The 23237-nt window shown below is 30.9% G+C and overlaps 3 protein-coding genes across 3 annotated transcripts; 2 read left to right on the forward strand and 1 right to left on the reverse strand.

Moving 5' to 3' along the window:
- Nucleotides 1-1616: 1616 nt before the first annotated feature.
- Nucleotides 1617-3431, reverse strand: LOC131171983 (uncharacterized). Its single transcript, XM_058132870.1, has 2 exons — nt 2929-3431; nt 1617-2295 (listed from the first exon to the last, which is right to left on the reverse strand). The coding sequence occupies exons 1-2, from the start codon at nt 3157-3159 to the stop codon at nt 1783-1785; spliced, it is 744 nt and encodes a 247-aa protein (XP_057988853.1). The 5' UTR covers nt 3160-3431; the 3' UTR covers nt 1617-1782.
- A 12324-nt stretch (nt 3432-15755) lies between these two features.
- LOC110643151 (ubiquitin-NEDD8-like protein RUB2) lies at nt 15756-17429 on the forward strand. Its single transcript, XM_021795408.2, has 3 exons — nt 15756-15948; nt 16448-16707; nt 17122-17429. The coding sequence occupies exons 1-3, from the start codon at nt 15856-15858 to the stop codon at nt 17231-17233; spliced, it is 465 nt and encodes a 154-aa protein (XP_021651100.2). The 5' UTR covers nt 15756-15855; the 3' UTR covers nt 17234-17429.
- Nucleotides 17430-19956: 2527 nt separating this feature from the next.
- LOC131171984 (ubiquitin-NEDD8-like protein RUB2) lies at nt 19957-21630 on the forward strand. The gene is made up of 3 exons (XM_058132871.1): nt 19957-20147; nt 20665-20924; nt 21339-21630. Exons 1-3 carry the CDS (start codon nt 20058-20060, stop codon nt 21448-21450), a joined length of 462 nt encoding a protein of 153 aa, XP_057988854.1. The 5' UTR covers nt 19957-20057; the 3' UTR covers nt 21451-21630.
- Nucleotides 21631-23237: the final 1607 nt, after the last annotated feature.

Raw genomic sequence — 23237 nt, forward strand, 5'->3', positions numbered from 1 at the left:
ATTCATTAAAGGAAGGAACTGTTATAACAACTGAATTTTTTTTGTTTAAATTAAGAAATCTTAAATTTAAATTTTGATTCCTTCCACAATTAATCTACCTTGCATGAAGAACAATAATTGCCTATGTTAAGATTTAAATAATGACCATGGTAACTAATCCATAATCTAAAATATCATGCAAGCACATTTAAGAATTGAAGCTCAAATATTGTTTCCCACATAAAGAAGCTATGAAGGAATGTGATGTATAACTAACACATGTGATGTAGTACTATCAAAAAAAGAATGTGATGTAGATTTTTACGCAAGTAGTTGATTGGGTTATGTATACTGCTATGATGTCATGTGTATCATATTTGGATATGATGTTATCAATTTGAATTATAATTCGATTGAAAAAAAAAAACCAAATAAATATTGTAAATTTTATTTATTATATTTTAAAAAAAATTGATATGGAAAACTCTAATATCATTTTAAGAAAATAGGTCGGGTCTAACTCATAAACTAAAAGCTAACTCATGATGAAGAAATGCCTAAAAGCATATAAGAGGCATATTATCCATATCCCAAACAAATGTGGGATCTTAACATTATAGCATATTATAAGAAACTATTTGTATGCTTATTTGAATTAGGGTTGGAGGATGCAGAGAGATTATGACTTCTATTTTTTATTACAGGTAAACTTGTATTGTTTGTAAGTATAAATTTTTTAGTTGAATCATATAAATTTTATGCTTTAAATTTATGTGCCTATTTTAAAATATACTTTGAGAAATAATGCATACTTTATATAAAATAGATGAGGAAATAAGCATTAAAATTATATTGAAAGGTAGGTGGGCAACATTAAGATGATGATATAATTAAATTCTCATTGAATAAGAGTTAGGTATATTAATGAATTGGTATAGTAAATGGCCTTAATAGCTTCATGCAGCAACCATAAAGCTCATCATTTGACAAAACTATAGGTGAATGCAGTTTTCAAATATTTATAGGACACAACCATATTTTTTGTACATCACTATCCTTTTATGATCTACCAAATTGTCAGTGGAGAGATGGACACTAAACTAGGACATGCCTGCCCTGGTAAAGATGCCTAAATTTTTCAGCCCTTTAAGTTCTTGGATACAAGTCACAATCTTGTATTAAATGCCTTTCCTTTAATGGCCTTCACTCATATCCAAACTCTATGCTTCTTTATTTTTTTTTTTTCTTTTCAAAAGTGAAGTTCATCAATATTAATTTAAAAAAAATTAAAATTTTTTCATATAATTGATCACAAAAAATATGAGTAAATTTAATCCCTATATTGTTACTCTTTTCTCTGCTCTTTTTAAAATTGCTAGATTCTGTCAAGTATTTAAAGGCTGTTCCAATTTACTTATTTAATATGCCTCATTTAAACACCTTCATCTGAATATTCAAGGCCTTTGTCCAATATTACGACCTGAATTCTTTAAATGCTCATCTAATTTACGATGAAAATCATCAAATTATGAGGGGCACTAACCCTTAATCAACTAGGATCTTAATACAAGTATGAATTTTAAATGCAAAAATCATCATTCACAGAGTAGATGGAATATGAAGATAAATGGCAGCAATTAAGGTCTAAATAAAGATGCTTAAATTACCTATCTTCTATGGGGATAAAAGCCATTAAAAATAATAATAATTTATCTCTTCTTTGCTTACAATTTCTATTCTATAAGCACCTAAATTGCACCTATCATATACAAAATCACAAACATTAAATCTCTCTAATCTATCTCATATTGAAATGTTGAGATCGATGCGAGGCTTTTTCAACATTGGCACTGGAACAACAGAATTGCACCTGGGACACATTGGGTTGCTTTTCATTATCAAAACGTAAGATAAGCAAACTGGGCAGCCTGCTGCCACTGATGCGATTGCGGATACTGGTTTCTCTTCATATTCTTCTTCTGGAATCTCTCTAATCGAAGATGATGATGAAGAATAGGAAGGTGATAATTGTGATTTCCACAGCGATGATCGCTTTCTAATGGGTTCTTTCTCTGCTCTTTCAAGTGCAGACTTCACTTTATCTAGAGTGCACACACTTTGATATTTGGTTGATGATGATGATGAGACTAACTTCAGTTCCAAGTTACTTTCATCAAAAAGATTCAGTGTGATCTTGGAAGGTGATTGCGGGATATTTAAATCTTGAAGCTTTGCCAATGTTTGATTGGTTTGTTGCCTGTGATCTGATGATGATGAAGGTGAAGAACTGCATCTTTGTAAATAAACCTTCCCGGACTGCAATCATCATTATAAATAAAGAAGGTTAGGGATTGTTTCAAATCACCAGAAACTACAGGGTTGAAGGAATTTAGAGGTAATGACTAATGATAGTAATGAATGAGTTGGTGGAATTTCTAGCTTCAGAGTATTGAGGAACACTATTAAATGAAGGGAAAAACCAATCCTCCTGCCATTAATTACTATTGATACTGTAAATGTACTTATTTTAAACTTCGTTTTCTTCTCCACAATCCTCTCCCCCCCACTCCACAAAAATAATCAACTCCTTCAAATAAATTTAGAAACTGCTTGGCTGCTGGAAAAGTAATTCAATTTTTATGAATTGAAAGAAATGTGAAGTAACCTATGAAAAGCTCTGCCTACTTGGCTTTTTTCCCTGAATACCAAAATTTGTCCCAAACCCCAATAGGATGAAAATCAATCGATTTGACTCTTTGATTTCCTTTCTTTCAGTTTATTCAGCAACCAAACAGAGGATTAAACACAGCAAAGAATCGAATTATTAAGAAAATTAAATAGAAAACAATAAAAGAAAGAAATCTCCAAAGAAGAGGAAAAAAAATTCAAATTAAAAAAAATCTGCGAAAACTTCCTTTCTTCTTATTTTCTGGTGAAACAAGAAAATACCTTCAAGTCTAGGCGTTTTTCCCAGCCAGTAGGCACTTGCAAGTCGAGGTCCAATTCTTGGGACTCATCCTTTGAGGAAGCATCACCATAAACAGCAGCAGCACCACCACCACCAAGCAAATCCCTGGTAATCAGAGCCGTCGATTTTCCAGCAACAAGCTCGTTAGGAACCGTCCGATCATCCTTGTATCCAGTCAAAACCCTCAAGAGAGAGCTCACATCAGCCGCCATATACAACAGAGGAGAGGTCTTGATGCTTATTATCTTCCTAATTCTTCCGAGAGAGAAAACAAGATAGAATTTGTAGTAAATGGTGATGTATATATATAGAAGAGAGGCCGATGGTACGTTACAGAAATAACAAATAAATTTACATATATGTAATTAATAATAATTATTAGTGGTTAAAAAGAAAATTTAAATTTCACGTAGGTATTGATTTCATTAACTAAAGACATTTATTGTATGCGGATGAAGTTGGGGAGGAGAATTCAAGGAAGGCACCCAAGTAAATGGCAGCATTTAATGCTTTCAAATGCCAGTGGACATTTTTGGCTGCTCATTTTCCACATTTAAACATGTCAATAGAGCTTAGCAGAATTCGGTTTAAATTGAAAAATTAAACTGAATTGAGTTAATTTGATTCAATCAATTCGGTTTTAAAATTTAATCGGTTCAGTTTAATTTTAATTTATAAAAATTTTGATTATTTCTGTTCGATTCGATTTTAAAGAGAAAAAAATTGATTAAACCGAACTGAACCAAATAGTAATTTATATAATCAAATCGAACAGAATCAATTTTTGAATTAATTTATTTTTATAGAAAATTTATGAATTATATTTAATTTTATATATATTAATTGTTTAATTTCATTGATTAATGGTTATTAGGTTTAAACCAAAGTTAAAATTAGACCAAGTAACTTGAAAATCAAATCTAAATTAAAAAATCAATTAAAAATCAAACCAATCGATTTTAACCGAATCGAACTAAAATAAAACGGTTCGGTTCGGTTTGATTTGATTTTTCATCAATTTCAGTTCGGTTTGATTTCTAAAATTGACGTTTTGATTTTTATAATTTAATTCAGTTCGATTCGATTTGATTCAGTTTGAACCGATTGCTCACCCCTGCATGTCACTGCCCATTCATTTTTAATAAACTTTACGCTACTCTTTAATTAATTAAATTAGTTAATATTGTTTAGAAAATGAATTGGGTATAATTCTATCCAAAAGTAATTTCTATCTTAAATTTATATGAAATTTCATATAAAGTTTATAAGTAAATATATTTAGAGATTATTCAATATTGAAGCAGGGTAAGCAAGTTTCATATTAAGAACCAATCAATCTTAAAACTTATATTTATATGCAAAAAATTTAAGAGTAGTTTTATGAATATATGCTTCAATAATTATAAAAATGAATTTAATAAAATTAGTTAGAGTATATATATATATATAATTTAAATAATAGTATATAAATTTTAATATAAATATTTGAGTTAAAAATTATTAAAATATTTTTATATAAAATTAAATTTATAATAATTACATCTAAATAAATTAAATTTTATATAGAAATAAGTTTAATGGTAATTAAGTTAAATATTTATATTTAATATAAAAATTATTTTTTCTTTTTTTTGTATTTAAGGTCAAAAACGTAATAAATGCATACATGCATCTTTAAATATTATTTAATTATTAATAATTATATTTTTTAGGCAATTTAAGCAGCAATAATGTCAATAGATTACATACGTCCACTCAGAATGAATATTCACTATAGGTAGTGGTCGCCACGTACCGTTAAAGATCAGAATGCACTGACTTTTTTTTTTTTTTTTCACTTTTAGAAAAATAATTATAAATTTTTACATAGAAGGATAAAATCAACCAATTTTGGCTTACAACAGAGAACAGAAAAAAAAAATGTAAAAAAAAAAAATGTAAATTGGTGGAGGAAAACATATTTTTATATTATTTTATTGTTATCTTTATACTGCTGAATATCAAGATTTTAGGTAAAGGATCAAGCAGGCATTAAAGAGATACCACGAATTTTTTAATGCAACAGTAAATAGGGAGAAACCATTAAGATTATGATGATGGTCGATGACGAACACATGAGCTTACAAACCCTAGAATATTTATATTTTAATATAGGCAATAAAAAAATAATATATCTAATATAAATTCATTTAATTTAAATTTATATAAAAATAAATTAAACAGTCACTTAAATTATATATTTATATTAAAATATATATAAAATTAAGTAAAATATATATAAGAGATGTATAAATTTAAATATAAAAATTTAATTTAATGATTAATAAATTTATTCTCATATTTAAGCTCTCTACAAACGTATTTATTATATTTTTATTAATGATATTTTTAGAGATTATGAACATTAAGTGGTTTCCTTGATTATTATTGCAGGGCATTAAATTTTAAAATTTATGCCTTTTACATTAAGTTTTTATAAATAATGATAATAAGACTTGCCTAGTGGCGATATATTTGGGCATAGGATGGTGTAATCATTTAATAGAGGACTATAAAAGTATTAGATGGGGCATTTAATGTCATTTAAGACTCTAAGCGACGAAGTCAATAGCTGTAAAACATCACCTTCATCCATCCCCCACCCCCTCTTTTCTTTATTAATTAAAGTGATATGCTTATAATTACTGAAAATAAGAATACTACAACTTAATGAAAAAAAAAAATATTATTATATTTATATGTTAATTAACTTTAGTGTTTTATATAATCACCCATTTTAAAAGATTGGTAGGTTCATCCTTCCTTTAAAATTTCAAATTTTAATTGAGAGTATGTTTTTAATAGATTCTCATATTTGACACTTCTATTCATAATAATTTTTTTAATAAAATTTAAAACATTGATATTTATTTAAAAAAAAATTAATAAATTCATATTTAAAAATGTTTAAAAGTTTTTTTATTCAATTAAAATAAAAATTAATAACTTATTTTTTTTAACTCCTTTTAAATAATAAAATAAATTTTAAAAAATTAAATTATAAGTGAAATATATTGAAAGTCTCATAAATTTAAATATTATGTCCGTTCTGTTAACTCTTTAAATTTAAATGTAATACACCTTTCATTCATGCATGCTGAACCATTTGTGTTTACAACAAGTTTTAGATTTTATTTGAAATGAACTTTACCTATAATTCACTGTAATCCATTTCAAATGAATTCTATCATTTTGGATTAAATAATTTAAAATGTAGAATTCAATTGAATTCTATATAATTCATATTTAATATAATTTTAAAATTAAAATTCATTTGCCTTCATTTTCTAAGCTATCTTCATATAATTAAAAAATAAAATTTTATACGAAATTAAAAAAGTCTTATATTTAATAAATTTATAATAATTAACAAATATATAAAATGATTAATGATGTAGTAATAAATATAAACTAAATTTCAATAACTTATAATATACGAGATTTATATAATAATATAAATAGTGTTATCACTCAGTGTATAATAAGTTTAAATATTAAAAAATTAAAAAATATATATAAAACAGGTTATATACTTGTCCAAACATTTCAATAATAATTAGATAAAAAGTTAGTTTGTTGTTTATATATTTTTCTTAGCTAACAGAGTTTAATTGGGAAGAAGTTTTCTGATAAAAGTATCTTAGTTCAAAAAATTTTATTATATAAATTTTATAGAACTCATTTTAAATTTCATTAATTTTGATAAAAATTAGTTTTAGTTATAATTAATTTTTAAAATTAATTTTTTTAAATCAAACACACAAAATAGAAAATTTAATTAAATTTTATAAAATTTTATGTCGTGTAATTGAACCAAACAAACTCTTAAATGTTAAGTTTGATTATATAAAGATAAACTTATAATAAAAGCAGTTTAATTATGTATTTTTTTTTTTTAAATCTCCTCTTAAAAAATAAAGAATCTAATTTTAACTAAAAAATAAAAGATCTCAACCAATCAACTATTGATTAGCTTTTTATTTTGTATTTTTTAAGAAATTCAAAGCTGGGCAGCTGGGAATAGGACCTCAGAGTTTGGCTATTAAAGATGGTGGATCAGGTTAGGCTTCATGGAAAGCTGACAAGACTTGGCCGGGCCGAACTCTCAGTAAAAGGCAGCTGATTGCAACGTCCAACACACTCGATTTCTTTTTCATTTTCCTACATGGCCTGCCCCAACACTAAAAACTTTTTTATTAATTTTTTTTTTATGAATTATTAAGAAAAATTATTATTTAATTTTTATATTTTAATAAAATTAATTATTTAATCTCTATATTTTAAAAAATATATTATTTAATCTCTATATTTTAAAAAATATATTATTTAATTTATATATTTTACCTCTGTTAAATTGTTTAGTGTATCTGTCAATTTTTTCGTTAGTCAATATTGATCAAATTACTATTTAATCCCTTTATTTTAGTGAAATTAATTAGTTAGTCCCTATATTTTGAAAAATCACATTAGTTAGTCCTTGTAATTTGACTACGTTAGTTATTTAGTCTTATAATTATTTTTTATACGAAAATTACTCTAATCCTTTCCCTCTTATTTCTTATTTCTATCCCTCCATGTTGCTTCTCCTATACGCTCGCATCCTTCTCCCCCTCATCCTCTCTTTGTTTTCATCTATTTTTAAAAATAATGTAAATTATCTATATAAAAAAATTAATCGGTTTACTTAAATTTTTAAGTAACAAAGGAAAATTATTTATCAGTAGTGAACATATAAATGTCATATCCAAGGAATTGAAAATTAAAAAAATATATATAAATTTAGATTTAGTCTCTATATAGTAAAATTTTTATTGTTATCTAATAATATATTTTTCAAAATACATTGATTAACTAATTAGATTCATTAAAATAAATAGATTAAGTAGTAGAGTTTTTGAAAATATATGGATTAACTAATTAGTTTTCTAAAAATAGAGAGATTAAATAGTAGTTCGAATAGCATAAATAATGAAAAATTTTATAAGAGACTAAATAATTTAATAAAAGCAAAATACAGAGATTAAATAATATATTTTTTAAAATATAAGGATCAAATAGTTAGTTTTATTAAAATATATGTACTAAATAGTAATTTTTTCTTATTATTAAAGGAGAAAAAGAAATTTTATTATTATTATTTTTTTTTTTGCCGAATAGCAGGTTGATTCATTAAGAAATAGGGGCTTGAAGCCAAACTATAGAAAATATTATAAAGTGGTCCATGACCTAAAAAGGAACTAAACTACTTAACATCCTAAGCCCTTCAAATAAACCCTAGCATAACTGAATTTGTGCCCAAAATCATGTATCCAAAAGGATAAGAAGCATTCCATACGAGGACTTCCAATTGAGGGATACCAAGCATGTGACACTCCTTAACCGTCTACAGTGTAGCAGAGCAAGACATGTCACCCAGTGTGCCGGAGCACCTTATCTTATTTTATTTCAATTTATAGTTCTTAATTTATTAATTAAAAGCCTCTAAGTGAAGTTTAAGTCATTTATGCCATTTATTGAAATTTTCTATTAATTTAGGATTCTGAAAATTTTACAGAAAATTCGGCAGAGTGCCGACTAAAAATTGAGAAAAAAGTTATTTAGAACCTGTTAAAAATACTCCTAATATATGCATTATCCATTCCTCCAATAAAACTCAACACAATCTCATCAAATCTCAATATTTCATCTCAAACTCATAATTTCATATATAAATAATTTCATGCTCAATTTTTGTAAATAAAATATAAAAATCTCATTAACTACATAATTTACAATTAATTAGAGGAGTTTACAATTTACATGGCAAAATAAAAATCTAAGTACAAAATACAAAATATCTCATGAAACCTAGCAGTCCTACCTAAAACACTGCAGATGTGGTGACATTGTTTACTATGCAGATCTGGACGCTCACTTAGTTTGGGGTCTGCTGGGCTCTTTATTTGTCTCATCGGTACCTATGCGTGGCAAAAAAATAACACGCTAAACAATACAGCTTAGTCTGACAATCCCTAAAGCTGTTATCATAATCTTGATGTTATCATTCAACCCTTCTTCAAATCTTCTGTACCTCTCAGCCTCTGTAGGGACTATCTCCCTTCCATACCGACTCAGTTTGACAAACTCTCTCTCATACTTTGCCACTGATAGTTGTCTTTGTCTCAGACTAATAAATTCTCTTTTCCTCTCTTCCAGGTACACATTACTGATATACTTATTTCTAAACTCTGTAAGAAAGAACTCCCATGTGATATAGTCTGGCTGTACCTCCCTAGATACTATGTCCCACCACTGATATGCATCATCCTGAAGTAAGGACACAGCACCCTCTAGGTTTTGTTCTGGAGTGCAGTGAAGTTGTCTCAACACCCTTCCCATTTTATCTAACCAATTTTCGGCTGCCATGGGATCATGTTCATTCTTACCCAGGAAATCCATAGCCCCATATTTTCTTAACTTCTTCAAATGGGACTTTAGTGGTGACAGCAGAGGTTGTGGCTGTGGTTGTGGTGGTGGGATTGCCTTCATTATCTGCCTGTAGAATTCAGTCATTTGTTGAAATAAAGCAAATTGAGGCTATGCAGGTGCCTCTGGTACTGGTGGAGTAGGTTCTCCCCTGCCTTCAGCTTCAACCATGGGTGGAGCATGACTCTCCACCTCTTCCTCTACTGCTCTATGCAAAGTCGGGTCCATATCTTAACCAAAATAATAAAAAACAAACAGATCTGCATTAGTTTCACCTCAACTCTTATAAATGCAATGCATGGTATGGACTCTATCTAGACCCAGAAACGCCTAAATCGTGCTCTGATACTACTAAATGTAACACTCCTCACCCGTCTATAGTGTAGCCGAGCAAGGCATGTCACCCAGTGTGCCGGAGCACCTTATTTTATCTTATTTCAATTTCTAGTTCTTAATTTATTAATTAAAAGCCTCTAAGTGAAGTTTATGCCATTTATTGAAATTTTGAATTAATTTGGGATTCTGAAAATTTTACAGAAAATCTGACAGAGTACCGACTAAAAATTGGGAAAACAGTTCTTCAGAACCTGTTAAAAACACTTACAATATATGCATTATCCATTTCTCCAATAAAACTCAACACAATCTCATCAAATCTCAATATTTCATCTCAAACTCATAATTTCATATATAAATAATTTCATGCTTAATTTTTGTAAATAAAATATGAAAATCTCATTAATTACATAATTTACAATTAATTAGAGGAGTTTACAATTTACATGGCAAAATAAAAGTCCAAGTACAAAATACAAAATATCTCATGAAAGCTAGCAGTCCTACCAAAAACATTACAGATGTGGTGGCACTGTGCACTATGCAAATCTGGACGCTCACCTAGTTTGGGGTTTGCTGGGCTCTCTATCTGTCTCACCGATATCTACGCGTGGTAAAAAAACGATGCGCTAAATAATACAGCTTAGTGGTGCCAATATAAAATGAAAATAAACTAAAATAAATAAATGTACAAAAATTTTGTTGTTATTTCATGCAGAATGAATTTATGGTAATTATTCATAATATTATGAATTTTAATACTTTATGTATTCATTATTTGGTTATAATTTATTAAGACTTGTTCTGGTTACCCAAATAACCTATACTAGTGACTAGATTGGATAAATAGGTAAACTGGCATTGGGTACCAAGTACCTCGGACCGTCACACCATCAGTCACAAAGTGTCTACCAGGTGTGCAATAGAATGGCTAATAAGCCATATTACTCAACGGGCATAAAGCCAAGTGTGTCAAACATAGCAAAATGGCCATAGGCCATAATATCACAAAATGGTACAAAATGCAATAAATCATGAAATGGCATAAAGCCATATGCAGTACTGCTATCGGAACCCTATTGGCATGCCAACCTATCCAAACCAATCATTCTAGGCATACTAGGACATGTTACAAGGTTAATTGTTTAATTCTTTGCATTTAAGTTTTGATGGTTACTATTCACTCTACTATTCATGCATAAATATTGACTTTTTCATACATAATAGATATGTTAGTTCTAATTACATCAAAATCTCACATTTTAAATTTTACACTTGTTGGCATTAATTGCCAATCTCAATTCAAAGTTTATTGGAAGTTATTTCAAATTTTCAGATTTCATGGTCAATATTTTCTATTCTATTAGACCAATCTATAGTAGGAATTGGGCTAAACTTCCTTCATCAAAGTTGTTCCTTATTGTGTCTAGTTTAATTCCCTTTTTGAATCACTCTATTTGGAGTTTTGTAACTCAAGTTATGATATTTTTACCATAACTAGCTGGATTGGCTCATTGCCTAGAATTTATGGACAAAATTGGTTTTAGCAGTTTTGGTGTCATAATTTTGGCTAGCAATTTGAATTGGTTATAGTTAGAATTTGGATTTCTCTTCTTCATGAAAGTTGTTCTATATTGTCTAAGTTTTTCATGGATTTAAAAATCAGGTCTTTTGGACCTTTCTACACAAAGTTATGGCCAATTGAACAAACACTGTTCATTTAGTCATTTTCCAAGTCCAGAATTTTGGTTATCCGGATTTAGACAATTTTTAGGTCAACCTAAGCTAGTTTTCTGAGTAGAGTTTCTTCATAAAAAATGTGGTATTATATACATAATTTCATCTTCAATTGGCCTTGCATCAATTGGAGTTACAAAGTCAAGTTACAGCTGCTCAAATACGTTGGACTCAAGTCCAAAATTTCTGGCACAAGAGGGGCAGCACACTAATTCACAATCCAATGCCACAATAACTTCATTTTAAGCTCATACCATATCAAATGGTCATTAATTGACCATTATAACTCCAATTAAGCATCAAAGCATAAAATTCCCAATTCATCACAAACCCTAACCCTCACAATCCTTAATTGCAATTAACACACACCAAATCACTTAACTATCACATACCCTCGTTATCAATGCTAATAAACCACTCAATTTCCATCAAAATCATCAAACCTTAACCTCTATCATGGCTGCCAAAATTCATGGGTGCACATACACTTATATTTTTATTTCAATTTCACCCACTTCTAGCTCAATTAGATGCCTAATCATGAATAGAAAGGGAGATGAGTGAGAAATGGCACTAACCTCAACTTGAGCCAATTATATTTTTGTTAAACCTTCACTTTCTTTGCTTTTCTTGGCAACCAAACACCTTAGCTAGAGTCTAGAGCAATTTTTAATATTAGAATTTAGGGGAAATATGCTGAGAAGAGTGAAAGAATTGAGGTAGATGAAGAGAAAAAGGAAGAAAATTTCAATGGATGTGGTTCGGCTGGTATGGCTAAAGAAAGAAGAAGATGGGTTTTTATTTTCTTAATTAAATTTTGACTTCTTTTATAAGGGTTTGTCAACTTTTGATTGGGCAGAAATTTTAATTACCTCATTATTGCATAAGGCTTAGGTAATAATTCAAATTAAATTTCATTTTATTTTATCTTTCTTTTACTCATTTTTAATTAAATTTTTATAAATTTTGTTCATATTTTTAGGAAATAAACCTCACTCACTTAAATGGATAAGTTGGTCAAAAATCATCTCTGAATGTGAAATAACCAAAATGTCCTTCGTCTAACTTAACGAGCTAAAATCGTCTGTACCAAATTAGAAAATTTTTTTTAGCATTTTTTTGCCATTCTATTGCCATCTAAGTCTCAATAACTCTTCACTAGAGTTTCAAAAATTATTTCACAGGTTTCCCCATGGGTATAGGTTCGACAATTGTCTTCAAAATCGCTTCCCATTAGGATTACCCATAGCCGGAGCACCGACTCATTTAACCTTAGTGTATTTCATTACTTAAATTTTTTCTTAATTTTTCTTATCATTATTTAGTTTATTTATGACTCTTCACTCTAGTCTAAATATAGTTCCAGACATTCTGGCTGTCTAGACAGATATTAGTCACTAAAACAGTAAAATGCATGAATTATCTAAAGTGGGGGCATTACAAAGCATACCTAAGATCAAACTTAGGGGGGTGAAGCCTAATCTAAAGCACAACAACTCTATCAACACAGTAGAAACACGCAAGGCCATAAATACTAATAAACTTTGAGACTTGAGGAGAAAATATACAAGGAAAGGGCAGAGTCTAAGCTTTCTAACCATAAGGGGTAGTTGATGGTGGAGGCTAACACTTATACCTACTCAGCGATAGCTTTGTATGCTGTCGCAGGTAAGAAGAGCATAGAGCAGTAAGTAAGTTTCTTTGAAGACACTTTGCACCGACTCGGGTATATTATAGGTATACCCATGTACGTAGGTCTGATGTATGCATGTAATAATATGCATGTAAACTATTTGAGCAGTTGTAAATTAAAATTGTACATTGAAGTTGTAAAGTGAATTATGACTTATTTTGACTTGTAAAATTTGTATTATATTTCTTTTATCTCATCCTTTGAAATTACTGAAAAATTGTTGTGGATTGAGTTGAGAAAAATATTGTGTTGAATTTTGTTGGAGTTGAGATTGGAAAAAATATTGAAGTGCCTTTTACAGGTTTTCTGAAGAACTGTTTTATCCAAAATACAGATGGCACTCTGCCAAAATTTTTACAGAAATTCTAAATAAGTCAAATGTGTTAGTTCTATCACTTCAGTTCACAAAAGTTTTTAACACTTGTAAATAGTGCTCACCACTGTGAAAGAAGTAAGAAAAGTTTTTAAAATCCCTTGTAGTGTATTTAATGGGTTATCAGTAAACGGAGTTGATAATTTATTAGGTATACTACGGGATCATATCATGTCTTATAGAGGGGTAGGGTGTGACAACCCAGTCCCTCTCCATGTTAAATTGGATATGCTAACAAAAAAAAAAAAAACCAGTGAAAACTTTATACAACTGATCCCTCAAAAGGAGAGCAAAATCCACATCGAGCCGAGGAAGGGCCTTTGAGCAGGGGGAGGCAATGGTGCTCGATAAGAAGAAAAATGCTTTGCCTTCAAACCGAAAAAACAAAAAAAAATTCTCTTTCTAAGTAAGCTTAGAGAGAGATTACTCAACCCTATCTCCAAACTTTTTTTTGTTAAATGAATTCACACTGCACTTACGTCAAATCAAAATTTAAAATATTTATATGGATGGGATTAATTAGGCTTAGATATGCAGCTCTGCCAATAGACTAATAACATAATTTGAATTTGAGAGTCTGTTTATTTTTATACATTTTTTTTTATAAAAAATTTTAAATTTTATAGAAAATAAAAATTAAAAATAGTTCATCTGGCAATAAAACAGTTTTTTTAATTTAAAAATTAAAATTTATTGATATCTTTCATAATTAACAATTATAAAATTATTTATTATTATATTTTCAATATGTATAATTCATATATTTTATAATAATATGAATAATTTTTTTATTGTAAATAAATATATGTTCAAATAATTATTTAATTTTAATTATAAAAATAAAAAATATAATTTTAATTACAAACAATTATTATTTTCAGTTTTCATTAAAAGCTGTTAATTTTTTTTTTAATTTTCTTTAAAAAAAAATTCCGTAAATATTATTTTAATTTTTCGCGCCTCCATTCTGCAACGCAATTTAAGAATATTTATTGGGCCCTCCGTTATTCTGTCTACAAAAAGACTAATATATCCTTTTATTTAATTAAAATTAATTAATCAAATTTTCTCTCCTCACCGTGTCTTTCGCTGTTCAATTAATTACGCATTATCCTAGTCTCTCCACTCTCTCCTCTCTGTCTCTCCCTCTGCGCTGTTCAAAGAAATTCCTCCACTCTCTCCTGACCAATCACCTTCACCTTCACTGCCATAAACTATACAGTGAACCCAACAAATTCTACTCCACTCTTCGTAACCCTTGCTGCATACCCACTCTAGCTTGTGCAGTTGGTCTTGAACTGGGTGGGCTCGATTCGTAGAGGCGCCGGTGGGGATTTTCGGGGGTCTTGAATTGGTCGGTCTTAAAATGGATTAGGCGTGGAGTGAGGGGGGGTTTGGAGAAGATTGAAATGAGGGTTTTTTTTTTTAATTTAGCCTGTGTGTTTATTATATTTTGGATTTTGGGGTTGATCACCTTTGCGTCACTACGGCATTTGACCCCCTCGAATGGCGTGCGTCAACATCGAGCTTTCCCTTTCTACGCGTCAGCGTCAGGTGTTGGTCTCCTTCTCATGGATGTGCATGGTGTGGGTATTTGAGGCGTAGGAAAATGATGGTGGCTGGAATGGATTAGCAGATGCAATATGTGGGTATTTGCCTTCTGAGCTAATCTTTTGGTTCCTTGCAGTTGGTGTTGTGCTCTTTTTGATGCAATTGGTTGTAATTCTTAAACATCAACTTTCTAACTTTTGTAATTGGTTGTAATTCCCCTATATATATATATTTGAATCTCTTCAATATAAATTGAATCAAATGTATATGTTTGAATCTCCTCAATATCATGGTTAAAAAAAAAAAAATCTCCTCAATGTATATTGAATCAAATACGAGGAAGCCCTTTGGTGTGCAAAAACCAACAATTAAAAGAGAGAGAGAGAGAGAGAGAGAGGGCATTTCAATCGATAGAGAGAGGGGGTATTTTAGTCAATAAAATTTTTCTCTCTTTAGACCGCAGGGAATGTTTTTGACTTAAAAAAATTGAATGGGGGATTTTGAATTTTAGTGAAAGTGAGGGCTGATTGTTTAATTTATAAAATATAAAATAATAATTAATGATAAAATTGAAGGACTAAATAATGAATATTGCTAGATTTTATCGTAAGGAGTTAGCTCAGCTGCGACTGCCTGCACTCTCTGCCCATTGTATATCGCCTTATTTCCAGCTCTTTGCGTTTCCGAACAAACTTATCTGTGTGCCCAAGAAAGATGCAGATCTTCGTCAAGACCCTCACTGGAAAGACCATCACTCTCGAGGTCGAGAGCAGCGACACCATCGACAACGTTAAAGCTAAGATTCAGGTTCTTTTTTTTTTTTTTTTGGCTTATGGGTGTTAGCTTTCGGTGGAAAACTGTCGTTTCAAGATCGTTTTTCTGGATAACTTCTATTTGCTTTTGGGTTTGTGTATATAATTTTTGTTGACAGAAGGAAATGCCAGATTTTGGGTTCGATCATTGATTAATTGTGCAGGCGCAGCTATTGCAATTATCATAGTATAATTTGGGTGTCGTAGAGAATTTATTGTCAATCTAACAAAATTGAAGATTAGCTCTGAACTGCCTTTTGAATTTGCCACTAGCGTTAAAATCCACGTTCTGTTGTCTGAAACTTTGGTTGCCCAATTGAAATTTTGGCCGACATAATAGCAGTTCGTTGATAGTTTCTCGTGAGATGTTGTTATGAACTTTCGAGAATTGATTTACGTTTGGGGAAGGGTGGGTTTCTGTTATGCTTTTTTTGTTGCGTGTAGCTGGACTCTGGTCTAACAAATTAATAATTGAGGGTTGTACCTTTTTTCAGGATAAGGAAGGGATCCCTCCTGACCAGCAGAGATTAATTTTTGCTGGTAAGCAATTGGAAGATGGCCGAACTCTTGCTGATTATAACATCCAGAAGGAGTCAACACTTCACCTGGTTCTGAGGCTTAGGGGAGGAACTATGATCAAGGTAAAGACTCTCACTGGAAAAGAGATTGAAATTGACATTGAACCCACTGATACCATCGATCGGATCAAGGAACGAGTTGAGGAGAAAGAAGGCATTCCTCCAGTGCAGCAAAGGTAACAATTTTGATCTTATTCTATTTATGCTACGAAGTGCTAAAGTAAATCATTGTTTTACAGAATTGCTTCTTTAATAGATCATCACCTTAAAAAAAAAAAAAAGATCATTACCTTGAACATCTTTAGTATTGCACATACTATATAAAATTTCAGTTGCACCTAAATTATCTGAACCTAGAACAGCCATTTGTTTATCCTTCTGGTATGGAATCCATATTAAGAAGTATGGTTAATCTAAATATCACCTCAATAAATTCAACTTAGTATCACTACATGCTTGCATAATGAGTGAGGCAGAGCCTTGTTAATTTGTCACAGTTGCTAGTTTCAATCTGTTCACAAAGCTACTTTTTTATGTTCTCATATAGATTACAAAGTCATTCTGTCACTGAGACTTGTTTCTGGTTTCAGACTTATTTATGCTGGGAAGCAGCTTGGGGATGACAAAACGGCTCGTGACTACAACATTGAGGGCGGCTCTGTGCTTCATCTTGTGCTTGCTTTGAGGGGTGGTAGTTTTTAGATGATGCTTGTTACTTTCAGAAAATCTAGTAACTGAGTATTTGACTTCGATGTGTGGGTAGACATTGAAGATATCAGAGGGAAGATGTTCAGTTCATTTTGCGGACACAAGATTGTTCATTTGCTGTGAAGTTACCCTGTCTCTGTTTACTGTGTTAATACTGGGTTATATAATTAATGCATAATCACCTTCCTCATTTTTTCTCGTCTACTTGCTTTCATTATTTTCTTAAGTTAGACATGTGAATGGAAGTTCAACTATAAATAAATAAGTTTGATGGAAGTGATATTAACAAATAGATGATTCACAGTGATTTGCGGAAGTTCATGTTCTTGGGGATTTCTTGTTCTGATCACTAGTAGTTTAGTTTATATCACCTGTAGTGTGAAGGTGTGACTTCGAATATTAGATGAGAAGTGACCAAATTTTTCTGGTTTTTGATAATTGAAAAGGCTACAATGAAAACATACTTATATGATGAACCTAAGTTATCTTTCGGTAACCACAACAAAAGCACCGGAATAATTCAAGCTATGTGTTTGTGGCTGTTTAATGAATTAAGAGGACTGTGTAGTCTATTTGGTCAACTGAAGCCCTAAACGATAAGCTTGTGCTATTTGCAATCCAGGCCAATCTCTCAGTCTTCTTATAGCCGATTAGTCATTGGTCCTGAGGGGGCTTATCAAGTATATTCTTATAGCCAATGGACTGTCATCTGTATTTAGTATTTACCTTGGTCTTGCTGGCGAAGGAGACGAGGATTATTACAGATCCAATGCCCACTTGTTTGCTAAAATTAAACAACAAAGGGTTAGCATCTAAATACTGTATTCGTTTTCAAAATTATAAAATCTTAAATTTAAAATTAAATGAAAAAAGAAAGTATAAAACCATGGCAAAAGGGAATAGAACATAGAAGGCCCAACCAATAATTTGATCCTTTTACGTCTGTTATGTAAGGTAGTTTTTCTTTTCAAAGCACTATTTCTATTATTCACTCTTCTCTTTATCTACCAAGTATTAAAGTGTTAATGGGAAATATTCATCGTGATTAATAATCATAATATATTACTTGTACATATAACGGTTGCATTTCAACACTTTTCCTATCTCATGTTTCTGTTTTTTTAAGGAGAGATTGATTATCAGGAATCTGAATTTTATTCCATCAAATCGAGTGATGTACTTTTAGTAACCGGATCGAATGAGGCTAGACCAACCTTATCCAACCTTATCCCTTTGACCTCTTGTTCTCTTGCAGTTTCATCAAGTCTCACATGGTAACCGTTTTGGCCCATCAAACGATGTTTAAGCCCAGCAAATGGTGGTTCCAACTCTTTAAGTAGTCGCCTAAGTCCATAAATTGACCATGCAATGCATGAAAAGGTCATCCAAAGAAAGCCTTTTTTTTATGTATTGTAAAGAAAATTATTTACCTTTCATATTACTTAATAGAAAGGTTTAATTAGTTTAAAAAATTTTTAATTTTAATTTTATAAAACTTTTAATGCGTAACTTTTTTAATTTCAAAATTAAATAAGAAAAAAAAAGTCACCAACACAAAAGGGATAAATATAAAATTAAAGGGTAAATTATTTTGTCTATATTTTATGTTATAATTAGCACTTAAGTCTTTATATTTTAAAACACAAATACAAATTTCTAAATTTTAGTTTCCTTATACACTTTTTTCCCTTTATTTATTTTATTAATTTAATTATTAAATAAAATTTAAAAAGTCACCAATGAAGAATTAAGTGTTAATAATGATAAAATTAAAGTAATCACTTTAAATATCTAGGCTGAATCCTTCAAGTAAATGGGGGATGTGAGGAGGATGTTAGTTATAGGATTAAAGCTGGATGGTTGAAGTGGAGACGTGCCACGGGAGTTTTATGTGATCGTAAAATTCCCAATAAATTGAAAGGAAAATTTTACTGTATAGCCATACGACCAGCTATGTTATATGGTAGTGAGTGTTGGGCACTGAAAGAGTTGTATGCATTTAAGATAAGAGTTGCAGAGACGATAATGTTAAGGTGGATGAGTGGCTATACTAAACTAGATAAAGTCCGTAACGAGAGTATTAGAGAAAAGGTAGGAGTAGTGCCAATTGAAGATAAGTTGAGAGAAGGGAGATTGAGGTGGTTTGGTCATGTGAAACGTAGACATACGGAGGCTCCAGTTAGACAAACGGAGGCTCCAGTTAGATAAACGTAGGCTTCAGTTAGACAAGTAGAGCACAATAGGTTAAAGGATAGAAAGAAAAAAAAAGGTAGACCTAAATTGACTTGGAGGAGAGTAGTACAACATGACCTAGAAGTATTACACATTTATGAGGATTTAACCCAAAATCGTTCAGAGTGAAGAAAGCGAATCCATATAGTCGACCTAAAATTTTTGAGATAAAGGCTTAGTTGATTTGAGTTGAATTGTATATTGAATCAAATATGAGGAAGCCTTTGGTGTGCAAAAACCAACAATTAAGAGAGAGAGAGAGAGAGAATGACAGAGAGTGAGGGTATTTTAACCGATAGAGAGAGGGGGTATTTTAGTCAATAAAATTTTTCTCTCTTTAGACCGAAGAGAAGTTTTTTAACTTAAAAAAATTGAATGGGGGATTTTGAATTTTAGTGATTGTTTAATTTATAAAATATAAAATAATAATTAATGATAAAATTGAATGACTAAATAATGAATATTGCTAGATTTTATCGTAACGAGTTAGCTCAGCTGCGACTGCCTGCAGTCTCTGACTATTGTATATCGCCTTATTTCCAACTCTTTGCGTTTCTGAACAAACTTATCTGTGTGCCCAAGAAAGATGCAGATCTTCGTCAAGACCCTCAATGGAAAGACCATCACTGAGGTCGAGAGCAGCGACACCATCGACAACGTTAAAGCTAAGATTCAGGTTCTTTTATTTTTTATTTTTTTATTTTTTTTTATGGCCTTATGGCTGTGTTAGCTTTCGGTGGAAAACTGTCGTTTCAAGATCGTTTCTCGGGATAATTTCTATTTGCTTTTGGGTTTGTGTATATAATTTTTGTTGACAGAAGGAAATGCCAGATTTTGGGTTCGATCATTGATTAATTGTGCAGGCGCAGCTATTGCAATTATCATAATATAATTTGGGTGTCGTAGAGAATTTATTGTCAATCTAACAAAATTGAAGATTAGATCTGAACTGCCTTTTGAATTTGCCACTAGCGTTAAAATCCACGTTCTGTTGTCTGAAACTTTGGTTGCCCAATTGAAATTTTGGTCGACATAATAGCAGCTCGTTGATAGTTTCTCGTGAGATGTTGTTATGAACTTTCGAGAATTGATTTACGTTTGGGGAAGGGTGGGTTTCTGTTATGCTTTTTTTGTTGCGTGTATCTGGACTCTGGTCTAACAAATTAATAATTGATGGTTGTACCTTTTTTCAGGATAAGGAAGGGATCCCTCCTGACCAGCAGAGATTAATTTTTGCTGGTAAGCAATTGGAAGATGGCCGAACTCTTGCTGATTATAACATCCAGAAGGAGTCAACACTTCACCTGGTTTTGAGGCTTAGGGGAAGAACTATGATCAAGGTAAAGACTCTCACTGGAAAAGAGATTGAAATTGACATTGAACCCACTGATACCATCGATTGGATCAAGGAACGAGTTGAGGAGAAAGAAGGCATTCCTCCAGTGCAGCAAAGGTAACAATTTTGATCTTATTCTATTTATGCTACGAAGTGCTAAAGTAAATCATTGTTTTACAGAATTGCTTCTTTAATAGATCATTACCTAAAAAAAAAAAAAAAGATCATTACCTTGAACATCTTTAGTATTGCACATACTATATAAAATTTCAGTTGCACCTAAATTATCTGAACCTAGAACAGCCATTTGTTTATCCTTCTGGTATGGAATCCATATTAAGAAGTATGGTTAATCTAAATATCACCTCAATAAATTCAACTTAGTATCACTACATACTTGCATAATGAGTGAGGCAGAGCCTTGTTAATTTGTCACAGTTGCTAGTTTCAATCTGTTCACAATGCTACTTTTTTATGTTCTCATATAGATTACAAAGTCATTCTGTCACTGAGACTTGTTTCTGGTTTCAGACTTATTTATGCTGGGAAGCAGCTTGGGGATGACAAAACAGCTCGTGACTGCAACATTGAGGGCGGCTCTGTGCTTCATCTTGTGCTTGCTTTGAAGGGTGGTAGTTTTTAGACGATGCTTGTTACTTTCAGAAAATCTAGTAACTGAGTATTTGACTTTGATGTGTGGGTAGAGGGAAGATGTTCAGTTCATTTTGCGGACACAAGATTGTTCATTTGCTGTGAAGTTACCCTGTCTCTGTTTACTGTGTTAATACTGGGTTATATAATTAATGCATAATCACCTTCCTCATTTTTTCTCGTCTACTTACTTTCATTCTTTTCTTAAGTTAGACATGTGAATGGAAGTTCAACTATAAATAAATAAGTTTGATGGAAGTGATATTAACAAATGGATGATTCACAGTGATTTGCGGAAGTTCATGTTCTTGGGGATTTCTTGTTCTGATCACTAGTAGTTTAGTTTATATCACCTGTAGTGTTTAGGTGTGACTTCGAATATTAGATGAGAAGTGACCAAAATTTTCTGGTTTTTGATAATTGAAAAGGCTACAATGAAAACATACTTATATGATGAACCTAAGTTATCTTTCGGTAACCACAACAAAAGCACCGGAATAATTCAAGCTATGTGTTTGTGGCTGTTTAATGAATTAAGAGGACTGTGTAGTCTATTTGGTCGACTGAAGCCCTAAACGATAAGCTTGTGCTATTTGCAATCCAGGCCAATCTCTCAGTCTTCTTATAGCCGATTAGTCATTGGTCCTGAGGGGGCTTATCAAGTATATTCTTATAGCCAATGGACTGTCATCTGTATTTAGTATTTACCTTGGTCTTGCTGGCGAAGGAGACGAGGATTATTACAGATCCAATGCCCACTTGTTTGCTAAAATTAAACAACAAAGGGTTAGCATCTAAATACTGTATTCGTTTTCAAAATTATAAAATCTTAAATTTAAAATTAAATGAAAAAAGAAAGTATAAAACCATGGCAAAAGGGAATAGAACATAGAAGGCCCAACCAATAATTTGATCCTTTTACGTCTGTTATGTAAGGTAGTTTTTCTTTTCAAAGCACTATTTCTATTATTCACTCTTCTCTTTATCTACCAAGTATTAAAGTGTTAATGGGAAATATTCATCGTGATTAATAAAAAGATAGAAATTTAAAAGATAGAAATTTGAGTGAAAGGTGTGCTCGTTGAATGGATTTAGCCATGGAACATGCTGTTGGGCAAGCTGACGATTACGTGAATGGTTACAGAATTGCTTTGCTTTAAACTCAAAAAAATGGAAGCAGCAGGCAAGTACGTTTCTGTACATCCGTTTATAAAAGGTCAGCTGGCGTGTCTCAAATTTTAAATCAAAACTATTGATTCTAACTCAAAGGTCACTGATATCACATAATGTTGAAATTTCTTTAATCTAGAATTCCCATTTAATTATTATTATTTTGTGAGAAAGTAATACCAAGTGAAGAGATCACTTTGTGTAAATTATTGACCATCAACTTATATTTTGTCATTCAAGACATTATATGCAAGCCGGTATGGATAAATGCTTGAAATCTCTATCAAAAACTAATGAAAATGTTGGAAAAATTAAGTTATGTGTTGGAAGTTAAGATTTTATTCCTAATTATTTAACAAGTTTTATACATTCTAATTAATATTAAATCATATCATAATGTGTTGATCTCACATTTGATGATTGTAAGTAGACAATAAAATATATATATATAATATATATGACAAAAATATATAAGCAAATGATCAATGAATGTGAAGACTACTCAAGAGTCTTTGTGAGAAATTAATAATTAGCAATGTGAATGCCAGAATGATTCAATTCAATTAGTTTGAAATATACACAAAGGCAATAATGGGTTAGTTAGTCATT

This window comes from Hevea brasiliensis, chromosome 13, assembly GCF_030052815.1.
Source record: "Hevea brasiliensis isolate MT/VB/25A 57/8 chromosome 13, ASM3005281v1, whole genome shotgun sequence".
NCBI classification, from domain to species: Eukaryota; Viridiplantae; Streptophyta; class Magnoliopsida; order Malpighiales; family Euphorbiaceae; genus Hevea; species Hevea brasiliensis.

Excerpts from the sequence above, each read along its gene's own strand:
- LOC110643151 (XM_021795408.2), top strand. The coding sequence starts at position 15,856 with ATGCAGATCTTCGTCAAGACCCTCACTGGAAAGACCATCACTCTCGAG. Across the intron at positions 15,949-16,447 it reads ACGTTAAAGCTAAGATTCAG|GATAAGGAAGGGATCCCTCC; the intron begins GTTCTTTTTTTT and ends ACCTTTTTTCAG. Across the intron at positions 16,708-17,121 it reads ATTCCTCCAGTGCAGCAAAG|ACTTATTTATGCTGGGAAGC; the intron begins GTAACAATTTTG and ends TTCTGGTTTCAG.
- LOC131171983 (XM_058132870.1), bottom strand. The coding sequence starts at position 3,159 with ATGGCGGCTGATGTGAGCTCTCTCTTGAGGGTTTTGACTGGATACAAG. Across the intron at positions 2,296-2,928 it reads AAAAACGCCTAGACTTGAAG|TCCGGGAAGGTTTATTTACA; the intron begins GTATTTTCTTGT and ends TGATGATTGCAG.
- LOC131171984 (XM_058132871.1), top strand. The coding sequence starts at position 20,058 with ATGCAGATCTTCGTCAAGACCCTCAATGGAAAGACCATCACTGAGGTC. Across the intron at positions 20,148-20,664 it reads ACGTTAAAGCTAAGATTCAG|GATAAGGAAGGGATCCCTCC; the intron begins GTTCTTTTATTT and ends ACCTTTTTTCAG. Across the intron at positions 20,925-21,338 it reads ATTCCTCCAGTGCAGCAAAG|ACTTATTTATGCTGGGAAGC; the intron begins GTAACAATTTTG and ends TTCTGGTTTCAG.